The 24,236-nt window shown below is 38.9% G+C and overlaps 1 protein-coding gene across 1 annotated transcript; it reads right to left on the bottom strand.

Annotated features, from left to right (window-relative positions):
- Positions 1–1,739: 1,739 nt before the first annotated feature.
- tnfaip8l3 (tumor necrosis factor, alpha-induced protein 8-like 3) lies at positions 1,740–22,747 on the bottom strand. Its single transcript, XM_067495950.1, has 2 exons — positions 22,386–22,747; positions 1,740–3,770 (listed from the first exon to the last, which is right to left on the bottom strand). The coding sequence occupies exons 1-2, from the start codon at positions 22,429–22,431 to the stop codon at positions 3,208–3,210; spliced, it is 609 nt and encodes a 202-aa protein (XP_067352051.1). The 5' UTR covers positions 22,432–22,747; the 3' UTR covers positions 1,740–3,207.
- Between the last annotated feature and the right edge of the window lie 1,489 nt (positions 22,748–24,236).

Here is a 24,236-nt window from a genome sequence, read left to right as displayed (position 1 = left end):
TGAAGAGTTGAGAAACAGCTTATCAACTTATGTTAAGTGAATATCTGATTTGTTTGTCTTCATGCTTAAAGGTGAAATCAAATGAATTTTCACACCAAAGGTTGTTTTATTAGTCACATGTACTACTCAGCTGCTAAAATCTGCTGTTTACAGTCCCCCGGGGGTCTGGATGAACTCTGTTACATTAAAGAAAATTGCTCCTAATAGTGTTATATAAGGGTTATTTATGATTGGACCCGATGACTATTTTACAAACGTAAGATGTGCAGATTAAAAGATGTGCATTTAAGACAAGCATTTTGTGTTTTAAATAGAGGAAAACGTGGAAATTGAAAAACTTAAGGTTATGCTCAGTGTGTAGTTAGGTCCAAATTAGGGGTTAAGGAAAAGTTAGGCTTTTTGGAAAACACCTGCTGTCTTGCTCAGAATTAAAGAAGGTTGATGTAAATACGAAACTATAGCCAGGAGAGCATAAACAATTATATATGAAGTGTAAATTACTTTTCCAGTTCTGCAGTTTAGACAGAGTCAGGCTGTTTCCTGTGTTTCCATGATTAAACCAGCCAGCTGGTGGCTCCAGCTTCATGTTTACAGTAGAGACTTGGGAGCGGAATCAATCTCCTCATTTATCTCTCAACACAAAAGCAAATAAGCATATTTACCAAAATTATGAACTTTTTTGTTTTTGTTCTTTTGCATTCAATGACAGGAAGGAATAAACGTAAACGTTAGCTCAGAGGTAAACTTTGACTTGTGGTATACTGTGTTGTCTAACTCATTGTAATAAAATAAATTACTTCCCCACTTACTGCCCATTGATGACTGATCACTGCACTCTTGTTGTTGTAAATGTGTCAGACTGTTGAAATCGTGTTGATATTTCATGCAGGTTTTAAGAATATATAAGATAAATGAAAAAATCATGTTAAACGCAGAACAACTTTAAACAATATTTTTGTGTGTGGTGTTTTCTTACAGTAAAAATTCTCAAATTAAAACTTACCAACAATTTAATTATTTGTCTCTCTCATATTCAGCTCATCTGATTAAAGAGGGTGAAGTCTGCTGGGGCCAAAAAGAACAGAGGGTAATACTGTAGAAGTAAATGAAATCCATGGCTAATGACATAAATGTCACTTTCTCTTACTGTCCAATAACATTTAAATTTAACATTTAAACATCTATTTTATGTTTCCACAAGATGACGTCGAAGCTTCAAACAGGACTTCTTCTCCACCGGCTGCCAAATAATTCAGCTGGAATCACACCAAGCCACCAGTAATATGTTTTCCTGGACTTAGGAGCAGAATAGACCAGAGGTCATCTAATGAACCAGAAATGACATTTTTCCTGCTCATTTTAAAATTGTGTTGGGATATTGATGTCTTAGAAGCATATAGGTCAAATGGACAGGAAACAAGTACTCAATGCACCATTTGAAGCCTATTTTCCATTCTGAATGTAAATCTGAAAGTAACATGTTCGCACACCAGCACATTGTTTTCCATAACGTGTATAAAAGATGAGTAATCATTATGACTGCCCACAAGTAGGAACAAATCCATCTTCCACATAACTAATCTATTTCAACTGGAGGTATTGTTGTCGGACAAACTGCAAAATAATCTTTACAACAAACCTTTAACACAAAGATACAGGTGTTACAGCCTTGTACATTGAACATCAGCACAAACAAAAAAACACACACACCATGTGGCTGCCAAAAATATTCAGACCCCTTTCACTTTTTGCACACTTTATTGTGTTGTAGATTTAATTTTAAATGGATACAGTTGTCATGTATGCCCATAAATCTACAGTCAATAACCATAACAACAAAGTGAAAACATGTTTTTACAAAGTTTTGCAAATTTATTAAAAATCAAATACTGAAATCTGTCATTTACAAAGGTTTTCACACTTTTGAACATATAAATTATAATTCAATACTATGTAACTTTTAAAATGTTTTCAGTAGAGATATGCTTTATAACTTATCCTAATGTGACAAATCCTCTGATGACACAAACTGGTGATATTTGTGCCTGGATATTCAGCTTTAGAGGTTTATGAGGGAGGCAGGTCCTTCTAACCAACAGGTCAAACCCTGTGCATGTCGGTGTGAAAAGGTACCTTGAGGGTATCTATGAGATGCCACAGGCCTTTACACACTGTCAGTATTTGATGCTCAGGGTGGATTGATTTTGAAACCATTGCTAAGGACAACTCTATTGCCAAAAGTTTCATATTTTACCTTTAATTCAGAATGTCAGGTCTGCTTGAGTAAATCTCTACAACCATTTCTGGTTTTGGGCACTTTCCCTTTGTTTCTGACAGATTTTTCAAGCTCTGTCAGATTTGATGGGAGGCATTTGTAAACTACCATCTTCAGGTCTCTTCACAGAGAATACTGGGTCAAAGTCTAATCATTGACAGAGCCTTTCAGTCAGAGTCTTGACCCAAAACCACTCCAATGCGGCCTTGGCTGTATGCTGCAAGTCAAATTGTAGAACATGTGTATGTTTCTCTAAATTTCCAGTTCAAATTACCTAAGGTGGACTCAAGTCTAAAAAAAACCTAAAGCAATCAGGATGCATTTAACCGCAGTTTGTAATGCCAAAACAAAGGGTTATAGTACATGTGAATGAGAGATTTCAGTTATTAATTTTTTAAATAAATCTACACATTCCACTAAACATACAAACACATTATTCAAGAGAATCCCATACAAACAAATTTGCACACACACAAAGAGAGAGAGAGAGAGAGAGAGAGAGAGAGAGAGAGAGAGAAAGAGTGAGGGAGGGAGGGACGGAGAGAGAGAGAGAATAAGGGAGAAAGAATCTCCCACAACCAAATATAACCAATGTATGATTTTTGGCCATTGGTACAGTACACTTCTGCACACAAAGGGAAGGACTTAGAATGTTATAATGCATACATTGTGAAACAGACGGTCTCAAAGTGCAGCTATGATCCATTGAGCGGAAAGACAGTCTAAAAGAATTCCCTCAGTGAACAGCAGCAGGATCTTACAACTAGCTCTCTGTACATGGATGCAGAAGAAACAGGAAGACAAAAAGGCAAAGGGTTGTGAGTGGTCAGGTGTGAGCAACTGAAAAGGGAATAGGACGAGGCAGGAGAGACCAGCAGGTGAAGGAGCAAAAGGAGAAAGAGCTAGATGTGAATAAGGTCATGAGTGAGAGGTTAAAGCGTTCCTTCGTCCAGCAGTTTGTTGATGCCATTGCAGATCTTCCTCAGAGAGAGTCTGTACTCCTCTCCGTCCCCGTACAGCTCGGCCAGGAACTCCCCGTGGGCAAAATGATTGAAAACGTGATCAATGCGTGCGTGTGAGCGAGCGGTCAGGTGCTGCTCGACCAGCGTATGAAGCAGGTCCCTGCACTCCAGCAGGAGCTCTGACAGAATATTCCTGTCAAATGTATACTCCACCTCGTAGAATGACACTGCTGTCATGGCCGCCTGGTTCATCTTCTTTTTAAAGCGCTCCACTGTGTCCAGCTCATCGGGGCTAAACTGGTGGTTACGGTATAAGATGCCGATCTTCAGGGCGATCTTGATGACGTCTTTGATGATCTTGTGGGCTTCCTTTTTGCTCTTGGTGAACTCCCGGCTTGTCTTGTAGAGCTCATCCAAGATCTCACTGCTAGTGTCATCTGTCAGCATGTTGGCCACCACCATGGTCGCCATCTTGCTCAGGATCTTCTTCTGGGCCTGCAGTGCCAGGGAGCGAGAGTTAAAGCTCTCTTGCCCTGAAATAAGAGAAATAAGAAAAGCAAAGGGTGTGAAGTTAGTCTTAAAGGTTGGAAGTCACTGTAACATGACTTTTGTTGAAATAACAGTGGAATAACACTGGCATACTATCACTTATGACCTGGTCATAAAAATGAAACATTGCTAACACAACAAGTGATTCATGTTTTAAGTTTTCAGATTCTTTTCAGGAGGCATTAAATAAGCTAGCAGTGTTTTAAATGCATAATCTCAAGTTGTTTTTTTAAAATAAATGTATCATGACACATTCCAGTTCTCTATGTGCATTCAATTATTATTGACTTTAATCATTGTTCTTCCATTTCAGTGTGTTTACACGGAACAGCTGACTTCAATCTGGACAAACAGGATTAAAAACTCTGCTGACCCATTGTAGCAACAATATGGGTCCTTCCTTTCTCTAGTTTTCACTGACATTACTTTACCATAAAAAAAAACTGTTCATAAAGTCTGCTCATTAGGCTCAGTTATTCAGAGGGAAGTAGTGAATTTTTCTCTGACTTTGTTACACAACTATCTGTTGTGTAACCAGAAAAGTGGTGACAGTATTTAATGGGATCTAAGTAAATACGAAGGCCCAGCACGGTTCCTTCAAAAGATTTAGTTTTTCTGGCACAAACAAAGGCTAAATGCAATCTATTCCAATTTTGGACGTATAGACATGCAGCTTATTAGAAGTATACTTGAAAAAAACAATATAGTGCTTTGGGAATTTGGCGTAGATATAAAAAGTAACACAATGTGAATTCTGAACAAATGAACGCTGAGGTGGAGATGAAAGCCGGTGCAGCCACATGCTATAGTAGGGCGGCATCCTTCCTGAAGTTGGCGACGGTGTGGTGGGCTGACTCTGATAGGAATGACTACCTCCTCGGGATAACATGAAACAGCTATACAGCGATAAGATCCTCTTTACACACTGTCACAGGTTTAGGCCGTGCTCTACTGCCGTCGTAATTTATTATAGAGGAGAACATCAAAGGCTGCCTGTGTCTTCATACAGCGATGCCAGCAGCCTAACATGTGTCTCCGTGAATGTGAGGAGTGGGAGGATAGAGAAGGGTTTTTTTTTAGTTGCCACCCAGCTACAAATTACACACCAGATAACTCTTATTATGATTAAAGCAGAGGAAAGAGGTTTCACTTATTACTCCTGGATCCTGGGCACATTTACAGCTTTTTGCCCTCCAGAGAGACAGAGGCTGAGAGAGAGTGGACGGGGTTGTCATTGTCCACCGGACTTGGCACAGAACAGCAGATGAGCCCAAATTTAAAGAGGATGCTTTGTTATCATTATAATTTCATCTAAAAGAGACAACTACCATATGTGACCATGCAGAACATATCAGCTGGGTGTGTGTGTGTTTATGTTGAATGTTGCACAACAATGAGAAATGCGATCAATCTGTCCTATTACCTGAATGCCCAGATACTGCAGTTCGTGTGAATGTACCAAAGTGACATTTAACGTGTTGGTGTGACTCTAACTGGCATTTTACATAAATATAATTAGTCCACTATGACATTTAACAACTAATAATGTCAGGTCATTTCCCAGTGCAAAAGATTTTACGTTCTGGTCTTATTTCCATTCTTCCGTACAGCTGATTGAAATTTAAACATCAGTTATGAACAGTAAGTGTTGTTCAGTTTAGTTCCAGGAGTTCTTTAAAGGTATGAGCTTTTTTTGTTTTAAACAACTCTAAATACTGGTTGTATTATAAGTTCCACTTTTTGGACTGTATTTGAGTGCAATAATCAAAAATCCACCTGAAGCAACAAGTGATTTGCCTGGTCAGGGGCAGCAGAAAAAGGAACCAAAATAGGGACATATTCTGATTTATAAAATGGTAAAATGTATTAGCTAACAATTGTCAATTCAGAGCCACATAGTGAATCATATTTTCTGTCAAATGTGAGATACTAAAATCAGTAGAGCTGAGGGGAATTGCAGAGCTGTGTCAAATTGCTTGTCTGACCTTTCATGTTATGCATGGTCATGGATCGATATAAAATGTATTAATTAGTGTAGCATTAAATGAACTTAAATGACTGTGGACAGTATACACCGTACGTTAAATTTGTGTGTACTTTTCTGTGTGAAAGGAGGTATTTTCCATTTAGGCCATTCAAGGTCCAAATCTAATCTCATCTATAATATATGGTGGCCACAACCAGTACAGCAAACAGATAAGTACTAAGAGTAGCTGCCAATCACTCATCCAAGTCATTTGCTTTCTTCATCAGCATCAATTTGTCAGTGTCTCATCCCTGCACACTGCTGTTAAGAGACTGCTCCTTAAGCTACCAAATGTAAAACATTATGTCTGGGGTGATGTGAAGACAACGTGCATATAAAGTTTCACAGCATCAAAACAATACATTCCATGACATTTGAATAGCCACATCAAGATATATAACTGTGGTTTTCACTGGGCAGCTCTGTGCCTCTCATCAACAGGCTCTCTTTGTCACTGTCATTTCCTGTTTCTCTGAAGCAGCTCTTTGTGTCACGGAGTCTCTGATATTCAGAAACCCAACTGGATAGATTTCTGAAACCTTGGCACACGGATAAAGGTGACAGCTTGCTCCATAAAGCCGGGCCTTGTCAGGCCAATGGTCGTGCAGGCTATCTGGATTTGGATCTTACCAGTGACCAACCACTCAGTTTTCTAAATGTATTTTTATCACACGCAAATAAAGTATCAAAAAAGTATCTGTGATCCTCACTGCAAAGATCAGTTTATGTCATGAGTGAAAAGAGTGCTGTGTGAAAGGTACTGATTGGATCTTTTCTGTTTTTAATGTAGAGCTATAAGTAGACTAATTATTTTTCTGCCACTCCAGACCACACAGCCAAGGGCCAATTTCTGAGGACCAGCAGGTGCCCATTTATTCACTTGCTTTGACCTCTGTCTCAAGTGTTTGCACATCCCATAGTGGTGAGTAACATAGCAAAATTCAAAGAATGTGGGGGAAATACTGTGAAGAATGGATATGAGGTGACTTGAGGCGTGAGTCAGAGTGGTGGGGAAAAAGATTGGTGATTCAGAGTCTGGCTGGAGATTTTAGCACACACGATAAGTGAGGGTATATGATTATAAAAGTGCACATGGAGACACTGACAAGTCGAGCTCTGCACACACTCACATACAGCCTGTCACCCAGAGGCTGAGATGAGTGACATGCAAAAGCCAGACTGTCAGAATCAGTTAATGAAGAGTCCAAGCTGTCAGTTCTATTTCTTATCTCTTTCTTGCTCTCGCACCTTTCCTCCTGTCTACTCATTATTTTCTCTGCATCACTTGTCCTCAAGTTTACAGTTTTTACAAAATAAAGTGGGCTTTCTGTAAAGCACCTGGGAAGGAGTTGCTGAAAACAAAACCAGGAGCAAAGATCTACACTGATGTAGTCCAGTTGCTGATTTCATCTCCCCATCAAAGAGTTACATAACAGTGTTTTGGGAATTGGTGAAGTTTACTTTTAACATCAGGATTAGTAAGGTGCTTGCTGCTCTCTGACCATGGCTGTTGACTAGACAGTCTGTCTTTGTTCCGCCTGATGTTTTTAGAGCACTGAGTCAACACTTTCTGCTGTGCTGCTTCAGAACATACATCCAGTGTGGAACATGGAGCTCAGCCAAAATTGCCCTGCTGAAAATGGTGGGCTATAAAAATCTCCATGTGAATTAATTTATTTTAATTTCAGTCATAGACACTTGCAGAATATCAAGGAGTAAAAATTAAAGCAAATGGTTTTACAACACAGCGAGCAAAGAATATCAAGTATTATCCAATCTACTTTTTTAGAAATGGGTTACCATTCTGGTTCAAGTGCTAATTGGTTTCGCTCGCAGAGCCAATGAATGCTTTCTGCTGTGTGTCTGTGAAATGCAATTCAATATTCATATGTAACATGGATATCAGGGAACATATTTTCATGCTGTGTTTAGTTTAGTCTATGACCTGAGACTTAGACTATTAAAACAGTAATTTTAAGTTTCCTGTTTTTTTTTTTAGTCCTGAGTTTTTTCTGTAGTCACTGTGTCCTGAAGATAATAAAAGATACAGGCTCATACCAAGGGAAACCTTTAATAAATATGAGTGAGATATATTTAACTGAAGCTCATTAAAGCTCAGTGCTGATGACACGAATCTTCAGAGGAACTGGGGAGACTTTCGGTCAGCTCGCTCAACTCCCCTGATACACCTGGTTTTCCTGTGTCAGTGTTACCTACTGTTTAAATTAGATAAGTCAACACACACGCGGACAGTTCCGTTCACTTTGCAATGGTTGAAATATTACAAACCACTGGATTGTCCACTGACAATCTACTGCTGGAACAACCGACAAACCTTTGGTAACACTAAAACACTAAAAGCATTTAATTAGTTAATATTTGCTATAGTAGTTAAAAGCGATTTACCCAGTAGACACCCTAATCCCCATAGTCTTCACTTAGCAGCAGGCTTCATTATGTCTAGATAGTAGATTTTCGAAAAAAAAAGCTAAAAAATATTCCTCTGACAGAAATCATGTAGGAAAATCAGTAAATTCGTTCCCCGATATTTATTTGATCTTTTTTTTGGCTAAAATGTTCTTCAAATCAATCAAATATAATGGAGACTGGGCAATTGTAAGCACTCCTCTACTGACCTACTATGGCACCAGCACTGATTTACTGTAGCAACGCTTTTCAGAATTATAACATTAAGTCAAACATGGACTCAAAAAAATGCAACAACGCAATGCAATAAAAATGCAACATTACTTAACGTCAATCTTAAATTTGCTATTCCAACTTCCGTGAAGCTCTGAAACGTATTATATTTTGTTTCTTTCACCCACACAACAATTGTGTGACCAAGTGTAAGTATAACAATTTTTATGGATGGTGACATACTGGATGATTTAATGGGCATGACCAATGACGTCCCGGAGTCTCTGCTGTTTGCTTGGTAACTGCTCAGGGCAGATTTATTTTATTAACTTCTGACATAGCCAGGCTAGCTTTTCCACCCCTTGTTGCCAGTGTTTGTGCTAATTTAATCAAACTGGCTGCTGACTGTATGTTTTTGCTTTAACATATCGAATATATGATGTCATGTGCACATATGGCACAAAAACATCACAACCAATACCAAAAACATAGCACACATGGAGTACATGGCACAATGTACATACAAAATGAATACAATTGGTATTAGTTTGTCCCCTGGTAGCCAAAGAGGTGCTGTTCATCTGCAACTGGACTTTCTTAAAATTATTTTTGCTTCCAATAAACACAGATATCTTTTGAAGTTAAGTGAGGTAACCCTGGCCCCTTATCAGCAATACATTTCAACACTTGATGACATGTGCTGATAACCTTGATATTTCACAGTGTGCTGTCCTGTTGGGCTGTGAGACAGGGTCCTGAGGCTTGTTTTGCTCTCATTCCAGAGAAACCATAGGAATGAACAATTAGCAGGACAGCAGCAAACACTGAGGAGGGCAAACTGGACTTAACTGAGTCAACAGTGGAGGCACTTGTGGGCTTATCAGCTGGAACATATTAAAACATGTCTGACTGAGGCAACTGTGTGAAAGTGTGAAACACTGCGCTATTCAATGGCTGTTTTCCATGTGTTGGACCTCATTTTTAACAGCAGAAGAAACATCTTTAAGATAAGTGTAATCCAGTCAGTCATCATCAAAATTCAGAAGAAATTTAAAATATCAAAAATCAAGATATCACTGTTGTAGTAGAAACTACAGAATCTGTTTTTAGCTATTAAATAGTCAAGGTGATCTTAAAAATATACCATATCCAACCAGATTAAATTAACATTTAAATAAATACACCAGAAATACTGGACTGTAACAAGACTTATGTGTAATTGGATGGATATGTTCCAATGTGTAGACAAAACACCAGCACTGAATAAATCCTAGATGGTTTTGTTCTACAAAAATGCTGAAAGATCAAAGTAATATGTCTTTTTTAGCATTTATTTAGATTTAATTATCTATAAACATATCAATTAAACAGAATAAAAATGTAAAAAACATAAAGTGCCAAAGCACTAATTCATATAAATGTAAAAAAAGGGAAAGAATTGAATACATACTGCTTTTTGTCAGTGAGTCATTCTGCATTTATTAATGAAATGATGTTTTGCTCTGGACTTTTCTGAGATTTTGCAGAGCTCAAGATCCTGGTCATGTATCATGTATTTGAAACACACACACACGCACACACACACACACACACACACACTAGTGCTTTCCTGTTTTGTGTTGCTAATGACAACATGCTAATGTTTAGTATTAGACAAAACCAGGTCACTCTCTTTGCACAGGTGCGTTTCTATTTTCTACATAGACATTCGTATGTTCCCCACAAATGCTTGTATCTGCACACAAAACAAAAACAGGTGTTCATTCACAGTCATACTGGATGAACCTGTGGGAATCAAAAAAATTAAAAAAAAAAACATGAAAATGACAAAGAAAATGAGAAAAGTTTGTATTTTTTGATTTAAACTGCTTGACTGCTTAGCAACTGTCATTCTTTCCTCTAAACATTAGTGTTTTAAACAGTAAAGGTTGCTGACCAACAACCTGGCTCAAATAGGCAGAAAAGGAGGAGAGGTGAGGACTGTTTATATAAAGGATATACAAAAAGCTATTGAATTCTGTTTCCTTGTAGCCCAGTTAAGCCATTAGCAAAGTTTCCTGCTGTACACTTCCTTTCCATCTGCAACCTATTTTCCATTCATAGGCAGTAATGACTTGTATAACTGAATATGCAAAACAGAAATGAGTGGGTTCCAAGCCAATCTTTGCACCTAAAACAGAGATATTTTTCTACTTATTTTTACTGATGAACAACTGCACACTTCTCATGCCCTTTTGCTATACATTCTGTAAACCTGGACTTCAGGAGCACATTCATATTTCATATCCAAGAGTTAAACTTTAAAGTCTGCCTGCTTCTGTGCTATAACTATGGCAAAATGTCCAGAAAAAACCTTTAGTAATAAAGTTTTTCATCCATCAGCAGTGCCAATCAATAACATACCCAGTATATTGTTCTACATGCCACTGATAGAAACAGGGGAGACAGCTGCATTTCCTCCTATTTTGCTTCAGCCTTTTTCTTTTGGTTTCCAATAAGGAGTTGCTGCAGAATCTCTGCCTGCACTTACTATGCTTAAGCACAACAATAGTGTGGGTCATTCAGCAACAGTAAAGGGGGTTTTAATAGCCTGCCGTGCTAGTTTTAAGCAAGCATGAGAGGCCAGTGGTCTGGAGTGGGGAGCAAAGAAATATGTGTTGTGCCAGCTGGTATCAGAGCTTGGCTAGTGGAGCTGGAGGAGAGACATATTTTATTTCCAGCAGTCACTCTGCAGGCTTCTGACTTGTTGATTCTGTGTTGTCAGTTCTGTTCCATACACAGTGATAAACACATGCACAGTAAACACAGTAAGTATTTTAGGTAATAAATACAACAGATACTTCACGATGCACAGCATTATACAAAAAGAGAGAGCTGCACAAATATCCAGGTGGTGGAATAAATAGAAATTTTTTTTTTTATTTCATGTCTTTCCTCCAGTCACGCTGGACCTGCAAAGACCCAGTACTGGCATATTTTTGACTCCCACTTCTCAAATCAAAAGATGACTCAAACATACCGCCCCTGCACACTCTGTCCTTTTTTCATGCATGTGTGTGCAAGTAAATTGGGATGATAAAGATTGAGAAAGCAAGGTTTTTTGCTGAGAGACAGAATGACAGTAAAGTCTACTGCACTGACTTGCATTATTCATGACATGCAAAAGATGAAGTACTTTCAAAAGGGCACTCTCAGGATGATAGAGGTCATTCATGATACCATTAACAGCTGCTCAGGACTTTTATGGTTAATAAATAACTCACGTTCAATATCTTAATAACTTTCATTTCTGTGAAGTGGGGCTACAGTTATTAAAGTTTAGTAAACTCATTTTACCTGTGAATTTACCTGTGAATCAATTAGTTTCTGTCACTGAAACTGGAATGTTCTGGGTACAGCTCAAAAGCGCAAAATGCAGATTTTTGCTCCTCACAGATTCTGAAGATACAAGATATTGATACAATTGATATTTCATGATAGGTCATGACAGGTCAGAACACATAGGACACCGCCGCTTGCTGTGTACAGGGCTGCATAGTGGCAGACGGGTCCGAGCAACCAGGTTGAGCCTTGCCTACCACAGCATTCAAACCACCATGGTGTTAATGATGTGGCTGACCAGTGTATAGTACATCGAGAGAACAATACCAGCAAGAATAAGCAAACAAGTTGATCCTAATAAAATAAGAGCGTTGATAAAGAGCTTACGCTGAATTATGCAGTTGACAATGCAATAAATGGTAAGATGAAGTCCTATGAGCCATTTTATTGTGATGCTTTTGTTGGAGGATGATAAATAGCAAATGGACGGTTTAAAAGCCTCACCACCAGCACTGGAATCACAACTTCATAAATCTGCTGGATCAGCATTACCTCACAGCAGATACTATAATGGTGTCTGTTTATATTTTAAACAACAAGAAACAGCGGTAGAGAAATGCCAAAGATATGTTTGATTTATATGTTAGAAACAGGCACTATGTTTATAACATGTATCTGAAAGATATCATCATACAATTTCTGATGAGTGTTCCACTGTAAAGCATAATACTCAGCATTACCAGTACAAAGCTGGATTAATCAAATGTATGGATTATAACACGTAGTTTCAGTAGAAGTACATGTAATAAAACAAGTAGTTTAATTACATTTAGCAACTCATTGGTATTTCAACAACACATTAAATTTTCATAGTGATTCATGTAGTTTTTATTTGTTTTTATTTCATTATAGCTTCACATGGAAAGACGGTAGCTCAGTTCAACCAAACTACATTTCTCCCTTAGGGTGGCTTTGCTCTACTTCAACATCTTACAAGGCTATGCTTTTACAGTAGCTTCCCCAACATTGATTTAGCATGTACGCATTGTGCAATGGTCAGAATACTTGACAATAGTGAAACAAGCATTACTGCCAGATACAGAGGGTCGGAGGCAGTCCGAAGGCCGGTAGAAATTGGGGAGGCTTGCGTAAGGAAGGGCATGAAAACGTGCCAAATCAACATGCGGACAAACGATCCGCTGTGGCGACCCTGAACTCACAGGTTAAATTGAAAGGTGAAAAACGAAACATAGTAGATGATTAATCACACAAACAAACCTGTTGGGAGTGTTTCACAGCAATAACAGCAAATTGATGGATGCTAATGTAACTTTAATGAAGAGGTCTGATATACTATTTGATACTGTATTTGTATCTACTAAGTGTGTTTGTCTTGGGACTGGTCTAAAGGTCTCTACTGTGACCAAGATTCCAGAGAAAAGCACTTAGTATCCTCTCTGAGTCAGGAGGGACACAAGAACACGAAGCCTTATTTTATGCTCCATCTATCATTTCTTTATTTGTTTCTCTCTGTCTCTTTAGTTTTAATGGCCATGTCCCTGTAGAGCTGAACCAGAGAACTGAGGCCAAATGAGGCTATAGCAGGAGATGTCTGATTGATTAATGTGCCACTGCACCAAAAACACAAAACAGGAGGGGGGTTAGGGATTTGACCTTCAGCTGTCCAGCTGCCCTTGGCTTTCATCACAGTCACTCTTTGTTATGATGTCCAGAGAAATGGCTGGAAGTGGTATACAGGACACAGTGTGGACATCCCTGTGAGAGCTCTGCCTCCTGACTCTGCTATGAAGCTAATGTCTTTGCCGGCTGTGCCTTGCTTACGTCTGTCATTGTTTGAACCAGGCCACAGTTACCTGCTTGCCCAGGCATGGAAATGACTGGAGGATGTCACCCCTCCCCATGTCTGCTTTCTGTGAGTTTCTCTGGAAAACTACTTTGTACTACTACTCTGTCAAATGACAAGTCCTGTCAATTGTGTTTGGTTGTGGGCAAAATATGGAACGTTTCATTAGTACGCTTTACAGTTTGTAAACAATGTGTAGGTGGTGCACAGCTGGAGGCAAATCTGTAGAAATAAATTGTGAGGACTGTTTTAACAATGGTTAAAGAAACTACAAGTTTATCTGAATAGTCTCCAGGGCCGGGATTTGCACTTGAAAACTTAACATTAACCAACAGGATCAGATTTCCTGACTACTACACACTCATTTAATGATTACCTGGACTGGACATTTACAACTTAGCAGCAGTAGTGGACTCTGTCTGAGGGTCAGAACATCTAAAGGGCATCTGATATAATTAGATAAAAACAATGCAGATTGATTAAAATGATCACTTTATTTTGTTTGCTATACCATAGGGGCAATGCAGAGGGGACTTTGTTGCTTTTGCTCTCATGCAGAGGTTTTTTTTGCTTTATTTCTTATGATATATATGTAGGTTATGTGTCTCAAAGAATGAAAAGTTAAGGGATAATATTAGGCGATTTCACTCATAATTCGCTACGTGCATTAGCTGGCTTGGTAATATTTACTTCTATGTTTATAGTTGACTATTGAGAACACCAGCCACGTGCTTATAAGAAAAATCATGTACCAATTTGTGATTAACGTTAGGAGGACATGAAAGACTTTTTTTGTTATCATCTTATCACATTTAACCACAGTTGACTTCATGTCACTTTGACTGGTAGTGGCAACTGTCACTGAGATAACGTCACACTAGAGCCATTACTCCTTGATTTGCGGCACCCAGCAACACAGCAAAAAGGAAGAATTTGTGAAATTGTGAAACAATTTGCAAAAACAATGCCGGGTACTCAACATCCATACCAAGAAATTGTATTTATAAAACAGCGATAGTCTATTTATAGTAAACTGGTGAAAATGTGTGGGTGTGTGCGTTTGTGTGCAAACTGTAATGACAGACTGTGAGACTTAGACCTAATATAAAACGGAGGAGCATAAAATATTCTTTACTTTATCTGGCCCTGAACACAGACAAAAACTTCCTCAACTTTTTCCATCTTAAATGAAGAAACTCTCTATATCCAGAGAAAGAATGTGGGTGAGAGAAAAGAGGGGGTGGGCAGAGCTGGCAATATGTACATTTTCATTTCACACCATTCAGTGATGATTAGAAGTAAGCTGAAGAAAGCAGAAAACCCAAGAGGAGAGGAGGTATGTTTGCTTAAAAAAATCTGAAAAAAACCCAAAAACATTTACAGCCACAGTCATTTCAAACACCAGAGGTTGTGTCCCTCCATTTAAAGAAGTGTGGAGGAATGATGGAAAGAAGGATGGATGAAAGAAAAAAAACAGAGGTGAAAAACATAAGTTCACATTTTAATTATCTATCTCCTGTCAAAGTTATTTTACATCAGACACAGACCACACATGACATCAAAAACATCGTCCTTTTACATTATCTGCAGCTGTGGTGTTTGTCTTTCTCTTACATCATGACACTCTTGTCTCTTTTCTTCTCTATCCATTTCTCGCCACATCTACAACATTGAGCTGAGCATGAGTGGCAAGGAAATAAGTGATTTCCGGCCCCGGGTGAGTCGCTCCTCTCACAGACCCCGGCCAAGTCCCAGCATGCTGTGGCGTCGATTACAAAGACACACACACACAAACACACACACACACACACATGATTAGATACTGTCCCCATAACTCTGGCCTCCTGGTCTGTTTACTAGTTCACCCACTCTAACAGAGTTTACATAGTAGTTAGGTGATGGAAGGTGTCAAATCACTTACAGAGAGACTCACTGCCCCTTTTACAGAGCTGAAGTCCCAGCCCCCCACCTAGCTATCTCACTAGCATCTGTCACTCAGAAATTCTAAAACAGTTATTGCCCACATAAGTTTACTAAATAAAATTTTGTTTTTTTATTTTGTCTTAAATATTTTGTTTTAATTTGTCTGCTAAAATACATGGAATTTTTATGAAAAAGTAATAGAGGAGCAAGTGAACCTTTGAAAGCTGACATATTCTTATCTTAACAAAGTTAATTTCCAACTTTCAGTATTCACAGGATGTGCTTTAGTTGTACTAATATAAACTATTACTATACCAAGCATTGGTCAATACTTAAACCAATTTTTTAGTATGCATGTCATTATAGACATGCATGTCAGCTAAACAGTTCATCTTGCCTCCCAAACTCTTTCTCACCAACAAAACATACACGCCATACACGTTTCAAAATAGGCACTGGCAACAAGTCTCACTCAGGAAGCAAACACCGGACTACAAAATACACAGACAGCAGTACATATAAGAATTTTTTATCTTTAAAGTTTAAATTCTTTTTCAGATAAATCAGTGTTTTATTATAAAGTAAGACCTTTGCATCTTGTGTACTAAATTATTGTATATTGTAACAAGAGTGAATCAAGAATGCAGCAATTTGCTTAAATTCCATTTATGGTTTCCATTTCTTGCATGGTGATTTACAGTACTTTCTGTGTGAAACTCATACTCTCTTTTCTGCATTTGGCCACATGTTTTTGTCAACATCAAATCTCATGTCTTCTCTGGCAATGCATCTTGGGAATAATCTTTTAGAATGTGTAATCTAACCCGGCAGGCGTCAGGAGAAATAGCTCTGCTTGCTAATGAAATATATCTGCTTGCTAATGAGCCAAACACAGGTCACCTCTGTAGGTCCCCAGATGCACTCAGCAATATTTTTTATAAGATTTTCTATAGACTTCAATGTGGCTGCAGCAGAAATCCACTTTCTTTTCCATCCTCTTGTTTGGATTGTGTTTTTAACTGTTTTGAACAAAGTATGTTAACATTTGAAAAATGTGCTGCAAAAGTATAGTGTAGTGCATGGGATGGTTTCTCACTGAGAAAGGAGTTCATGAATTTTGGTAACTGTGGCCACTGAATGCATTTTGTGTGAAAGTAATGAAAAGTGATTCACAGTTTGCTCCACATGGACTTCTGTTTTGCTGACTGTGTGAAGAGTTTGGACAATGTGACTTCAGTTTTGACTAATGCTTATTAGCAATTGAAAAAAAAGTATGTTTAACATTTCCAGAACAGCCATAAAAAGAAATGCTGCTTGAGATTACAGTGATTTACAGAAACTAGTCAAGGAGTTTCTTTTAATGCTAATTTTATGATATGTTTTCAAATGGGAAAGCATTCAAATCCCAGTAGGACATCAGCAGATGTTACATCCTTTGAGGATGACAGGTTAAATAATAATAACATGAAATTCTAGATATTATTGTAGCACAGATTAGGTAGGAAAGAGCAGCTGGTATCAGATGTCTTTGCTACCTCAATTAAAAGGTTGCTGCTGCTTTGATTGGAGTCATACTTTTGCCTTGAAGGTCTTCACTATGCATGACCCTGTAGTATAAAGCCAAAGTGCTGCTAAACTCTTGGCTGCCAACCCGCCACTAACTAATGACCAGGAAATAACTGCGGTTGCACACAAACACACAAACTCACACACATTTGTAGATTTGTTTCTGACTATACTGACTACATTTGTTTATTCATCCTAACTCTCTCCACAAGCAGGCGAAACCCAATCCTTCCATGAGATAATTCAAATCCCAGCGCTTAAGGATAACTCAAAGTGGTGGATGTAGTTTTTCTTTGTTGCCACCATTGCCCATGAAATGTCTACACGGACAAATTTTTCGCATCTGTCTGCTCTGCTGCCTCCTACGTACGCTAAAAGCAACTTAATGTGATGTACTGTGACACTGCTAAACATTTGTGATGTATTATGTTGAAAGTGGGTATTCCACCTTTACCTACCACATAATGCCATAATCAGCACAGTTAGTTCAGTTGTGCTAGAGTTGAGTGTGAAGCACTTCTTGTGTAATTGCCTCCCACTCTTCTTTGGTTTCTGTTGCCCTTTGACTGTCATTATAAGAAAGTGGGAGAGGAAAAGAAGGTAGAAAAAGACAAATGCAGACTGCAGTTGCTTTCACAAACACACCAGAAATTTCAATGGTACCATTAAGTGGTTATGAATGTAGTTACAAACATACTCATACAGCACAAGTGCATGCATCACAGCTCCTGGGTGCAGGATTCACAAATCTCTACACTAGATACCTGTAAGGGCTCATTGCTCCACTGACGCCAGTCCGGCCTTTCCTTTATACACACTGCCTTCCCTCAAACAGCTCGTCTCTCACACCAGGCGCCACTAGTGACTGTTTGCTTTGCTTTAACTGGTCCTCCAGTGAAACCACAGGCTTCTCCTCCTCCTGAGTGTGTGTCTATGAGGCCTAAAATGCCTCAGTGGTCTAATTTCACATCTCAGTAATGTCTCAGTTGTGGGGAAGCAATTCTTTCTCCAAATGTCCCACAAACACTATGAAATGCCACAGTATTATTGTGTCAGTGCAGTTCATACACAGGAAAATGCACTCACACACTGGCCAGGGACCTGAGAGGTTTGAGATTTGTCTTCTGCAGCAGCTAGAGGAAAAGCACACGTTCTTCTGAGTCGTCTTTTCCACTTACAGCTTCAGTTCTGTGTTCTTTTTTTTTTCTCAGTTCATGTTACAATTTTCCAGAACCAGCTCCTGGTGTGTGTGTATTTGCATGTGTGTGTGTGTGTGAGCAGAGGGCTGGGGTGCATGGAGCACTCTCCATCTGTGGGCCAGATTAAAGGCGGAGGAAAAAAAATCAGGGATGCATGTGTTGGGAGTGCTCAAGACTAAGGGTGTGTGTGTGTCTGCCGGTATATGGGATATAAAGTGTAGTAGGGTTGGCCCACTTTCCCTGTCATGTGTAAAGCATGTGGCCTGTCTGCCAACATGGCAATCATGAGGCAAAAGCTCCCCTGTGATCACTTGGTGCTCAGGGCCATGTCAAATGCACCAGTGATTTTTTTTCTTAGATATCTGAAGTATTTATACATGTGTGGGTTAGTGGCCATTAACAAGGACAATAAAGCTGTTAAAATGAAATTGTGTCAAAATTGAAGATTATCTGGCCAAACATTAAACTTCAGTTTTGTCATCAAACAACATCTGCACTTTTTTCTGTTTGTACTAGAACCACAGCAAGAGCCATCTTACCCTTATGAATATCCCAGCTGTTATTGCAACAGCCAAATAGCTTCTTTTTTCAACAAGTCTGCTTTCCATAGAAAATCTGAAGTAAACACAAATGTCTGGAAATAGAACTGCAGATGGACGATTGGGTTATGGTGTTACAGTGAGTCGCATCACCATGATGAATCAGCCAAAAGTGGTGGGCTGATTATTCATGTCCTCCAACATAATGTCAGGTTAATATAAAAAGTAATCACACCAGAATGCATGAGTATCTGGAAATGAAACATCCTGAAGTATTGGTATGTAGTGAAAGGCAAATGCGTAGTCTCTATCATACGCCCATATGGACTCCGCTCACTCCGCTCAGGTAGACAGGTGTGTTAACAGTCAGCCTTGCTTTGACTTGCTGTTGGGCACAGGTCATTTCCACTCTGATTGCTGGATGAATCAGTTTGTGTGTACTAGTCTGGTCAGTATCAACGTTATTGCATGACTGGATGACTGAATAATTATGGGGAAAAATGTGAGCCTTTGTGTGTGAGTTTTTACAAGGTCTGGAGAGTATTTCATTCATAGTAGTTACAGAGTAGTGCATTGTGGTGGGTCTTTGTGGATTAACATAACAAAAAGTAAAGAGAATAGAAAAACCAGAAATTTCTCGGTCTGGCTCCACAGCCCAGATGCCAAATCTTACATGGTAACTTTTCACTGCACCAAAGATCCCATTTTGTTGTCAGGCACACGTTATCAAATTGCATTACAGTTTTTGTAAATCGTAAAACGCAATGGTGTAACTTTGCATATGTAGTAGAGAAATACAAATAATATGAGAATATTATTATATTCTATTAAGCACAGTTTTTTGCATTATGTTTGCAGGAAAGTTCATTGGTTACTTTTACAAAATGACCAGTCCTCTCCTAAACCCCACCATGCATATAACGTCAATTTGTCAATGCCATGTCTTGTCCTTTGTACAGATGCCACCCAAACAGAGAAGAGACATTCAAATGTTTTTTACTGACCAGAGCACAAGTAAATTACTTTATAGATACCTGCCACAAAAATAATGTCTACTTATGTTTGACAAGGTTAGCCCGTGTCAGTTAGCAAGCTAGCCCTGCCTTCTAGGTTGTTCCAACCAGTGCCTATTTTACAAAGGAATCCATCAGGAACAGGAAAAGATAATAACTTTTCAAACAGATCCCATTCAACAGAACATGCTTGATTTAATTTTTTCATTTTTATTTATTGTTTTACTTTTTAACTCTATTTAAAGTGAATCATGTTGTATATATGACATTCTAAGGACAATTTTCTGATAGTAGGTTTTGAGGAATGCTTTGAAAAAAATTGTTTCCCCTTTTCTTGTTCATGGCACGACAATGCAAAACACATATGATCACTCACCAGTATTTTCACTTTTAACCCATGCAGCTTTCGTATGCATGAGTGAGCAAACCAGTTTCCCTGCGGATATTAACATAGTTAATATTGTCAGTAAACTAGCAGCAAAGTGCTTATGCTTTAAATCTACTACATGACTTAAATGCCAGCCATAATGTCTTTCCTTCATTTCCGATGTTAATGTAAGCACAACCTCGCGAGTTTCACATAAATGGAGCCTGTGGCTGAATCTCCCAAGGTCAGAGATGCTGTCTGGGGTTTCTTAGAAGGTTTTGTGGAACATGTACTGTAGAACTGAACAAGAAAAACAAATACGTTGAATGAAATTTCGCACAACTGCAAATGAAAACCAGAAAAGCACAAACCACCCGTAATCATTGATAAAAACTGTAGTAATTAGGTGAGCAAGGACTTAAAGATGTCACACTCACCCTCTAATAAGAATACTAAAAGCTCAAGGGCAGAGAAGAAGGCTGAAGGGTCAAAGCCACCTGACATAAAATACCTCAATATTTACACTACTGATGTTCTGTGCCAGAATGCATATTTAAGGCGTAGATCAATCACACATCCCTCATCCACCTATCCAGGTGTAAGGGTCATGTTTGTGTACAGCATGGCTTTCAAAATATGCCTGTTTTCAAAATATGTTTGCTCAAGTTTGTTGGCACATTTGACCTTATAGAGTAAGACATACCTGTATTTTTTCCACGGACAGTAAACTGAAAGATAGAAACAGCTAAAAGTCACGATACATTTTGAGCATGAGTAACTCTGTTGCTGTCTCTTGACTAACACACTATCAAAAATCATTCTGCTCCTGTAGAAGGATTTTTACCTTCCTTTTCAGCTTGTGAAAAATGTTTTTTCGCCCAACTAAAAAGATCACAACAGTTAAATCATTCTGCATTTAAAAGTTGTGGCTATTTTATGCTACTGGCAGCTTTAGCAGATCAAAGCATGTGTAGAAAAATGAAAAATGTTTCCATGATTTATTTCTGGCCCAGTCTTTGGAAAACAGTGTAAATCACTTCATATAAAAAATAAATGGATAAAACCTCTGTCTCTACAGATCGTCTTGACCATGATCAAATGAGAGTCCTGGCTGTAGTTTGGACCCCGAGATGCATGTTTGTAATCAGCAAAGGATACTGGTACATCCTCAGACAGAGGACAGACAGACAGACGGACAGACAGACAGAGCATCATTAGCATAAATTAAATCTCTCTGCTGTCAAATAAAGAGTCAAAAAGCCCCATAAACATCCTTAAACAATTGCTTACTAAAGAAACAACATAGCCTGAATTCTATGTCCAACCTTTCACACTATTGTCCTGCAGTGGCTGTCCTTACACATGCCTGATGGAAAATAAAGAATACAACTACTATACTGTGTGTGTGCTTGTGTATATGTGTGTCTGTAAAAAAGCAAAGACAAAAAGTCCCAGCTCTACACAATATGCAGTACAGGTGAATGTTCCTGTCCTGTGTTATGAAGACCTTCTGGAGACACACTTGATCTTTGAACCCAACCTTATCTCCAGAAGGTTGTTTCATCTCTTGGCTTGGAATGCTGGCAAATATTCAATGAGAACTAAACTTTAAAGTGTCTAAAGTCTCATCACTACAATAAATCTTTGCTCGGTACCCTGGCACAATACAGTCAATCTTAAACTGAATACTTCAATAAAACAACCACAGCTTCCAGTAATCCAAGAATCTAAAGTATTTCATGCTCTGAGTGCACCACAGTGAAGAAGCTGATTTTAGTGTTCTGGGCAGGCTGTGCTCTGTCTCTCTCTGTCTCTGTAGCCGAATGTGTTGATGAACAAACTGGCTGCATGTGTTGGAGCTTGCCTGTTCCTGGTGGTAACGGAGCCTGAGCTCTCGTCCACACAATGAAAGAGCCTCTGCCAGTCAAAACATCAGAGACATACACCACAGGAATGAGCAACAGATAGTGGACAAATAGTGTTAAACCCCTAAAGTTGTAAATGAGATTCCTGATTTGGGGACATATAATTTGTGAAAAATGCTGAAACCAGTACACTGAATGTGCAACATCTTTGGTTAAAGTCTAGTTACCACAGTGTGCCAGAAACTGATGTTGTTGTATTAGGAACTGGAGGCTTACCTGGAGAGAGGTCTCCGTCACTCTGCTCTCCAGAGTCTGAATCCATCTTCCCCTGCAGGACACTCGGAGGCTGCAGAAGCTCTCTGATTCCTCTGTCTTCTCGTTCGTTGTCCTTCCAGGGAGTCTTCAAATGACTTCAGCCAGAGAGAAAACTATAAATGCTATTTATGTATTTTTTTCTCTTGGTGTGTTCAACTTCTCCTCTCAGCCTGGATCGCTTCAGTTGTGAGAAGAATGCTACTAGGCTGATTTGCTGAGCTGTCCTTTTTTTTGCGCTGTTTTCCCTTTGCTCCCCTCTCTTCTCCTGACTCCCTCAGATTCCTCTTTTCCTTCTCTCTGTCATCTACTTTCCCTGTTTCTGATGATCCCTCCCCTTGCCCGCTTTCAGTCCGTCCCCTTCTCAGTTTCACCCACCCTTGTCTTTGCCACACGGTCCCTCCTTCTCCTCCTCCTCCCCCTCCTCCTCTCATTCGGTGCTGTCACACTCAGCCTCTTCACGCTCTCTCCACTCAAACTCTTTCTCTACCTCTTTCTGTATGCTGTAAGTGCCGTCTCTTCCTCTCTTTCTCTTCCTCCCTCCCTCTCTCTGTCTCTGAGTAAGAGAGCTGCCTGTGTTTTACCAGAGCAATGGGAAAGACTCATTCAAGGCAACTTGAAATTCATCTCCAGTTGTAAAGTTCGCTTGTTGCTGACTGTTATAAAATCCGTCAGTATCTGTGGGGGTCATATAAAGTCATTCTAGGTTACTGTTTTATTATCTAGAGCAATTACTGAATGGATGTGAAAGGTTTTAGGTCATGTAAACAGGAATGTTGTTTTGAAAATGTTGTATTGAGTCAGATTAAGTAGAAAAATCCTACGTAACTCACAGGACCAACTGTACTGTTTTGTTTTCAGCCCTGGAATGACTTAAAGTCTACAAATGACTCAATATGCTGCAGCTGTAATTTGAGCTAAATCCAGAAAACTAGACCACATGACACTTTTAATCATCCTCACTGGCTCCATGTCCATCTCACATCAGACTTTATGATGCATCTAATAACAAAATCCAAATGGCAATTCTCCTTCTTACCTGTCTGAGCTCATTAGACCTTATATTTCATCCTGTGCTCTTTGCTTTTAGAATGTGGATTTTCTGTTTTTAACTCTATTACCAGAGTTAAAAAGAAGCCAGCAGGCTATGGGCAATTACCTATTGCACATATGCCTCCTTCTTTCAGATTAATGATTATTATGTATTTTTGTTGTCTATCCTTTTTCCAGGTCAAGACGTCCTCCTGGCTGCTACTCTTCATATATGAATAATCTTATATGGATTGTGCATATTATAAATCCACTCTGTAAATGTACTATGTTCTGTTCACATGCTATCTACTGCATAGTGTATGTATCCAGAGCAAGAGTCTGAGCAAAGTAGGTATTTATAACTCCAAAGCTTATTTTAACAAACACCACAAACTGATATAATATTTCGCTGCCTTAAAGCATCCCCAAAGAAATCTGCTTTATAGTTCAAGATTAAAGCAATCATAACACTGTTCAATATTAAACTGCTCCACAGATAACTGACAGGAATGGCTGCATTAACAATCAACGTCATGGTTTGGCATGAGACTCAAACACAACTTGTTTATTGAGTCACCATTTTACACATACAACTATTTTGAAGAGAGAAGTTTATTTTAGAGGGAGATTCAACAGTTTCTCCACCCACTTAAAGCAGCAAGGCGCTGTGTTTTAAAGGTTGTGACTTTCACTGAAACCCTTGCTACAAACAAATCCTACTCTCTCTCACAGCTAAAAACAAACAACAACAAAAAAAAAACAAACTACTGAGAGCACTCTGAG

This window comes from Channa argus, chromosome 2 (genome assembly GCF_033026475.1).
Source record: "Channa argus isolate prfri chromosome 2, Channa argus male v1.0, whole genome shotgun sequence".
NCBI classification, from domain to species: domain Eukaryota; kingdom Metazoa; phylum Chordata; class Actinopteri; order Anabantiformes; family Channidae; genus Channa; species Channa argus.
The sequence above is the reverse complement of the archived record's forward strand: the minus strand, read 5'-3'. Positions and strand labels throughout refer to the sequence as shown.

What these genes read in the sequence shown, in the direction of transcription:
- tnfaip8l3 (XM_067495950.1), bottom strand. Translation starts at nt 22,431, where the DNA reads ATGGATTCAGACTCTGGAGAGCAGAGTGACGGAGACCTCTCTCCAG. An exon ending in TGACGGAGACCTCTCTCCAG is followed by an intron (nt 3,771 to 22,385) that starts GTAAGCCTCCAG and finishes CTCTTATTTCAG; the next exon opens with GGCAAGAGAGCTTTAACTCT.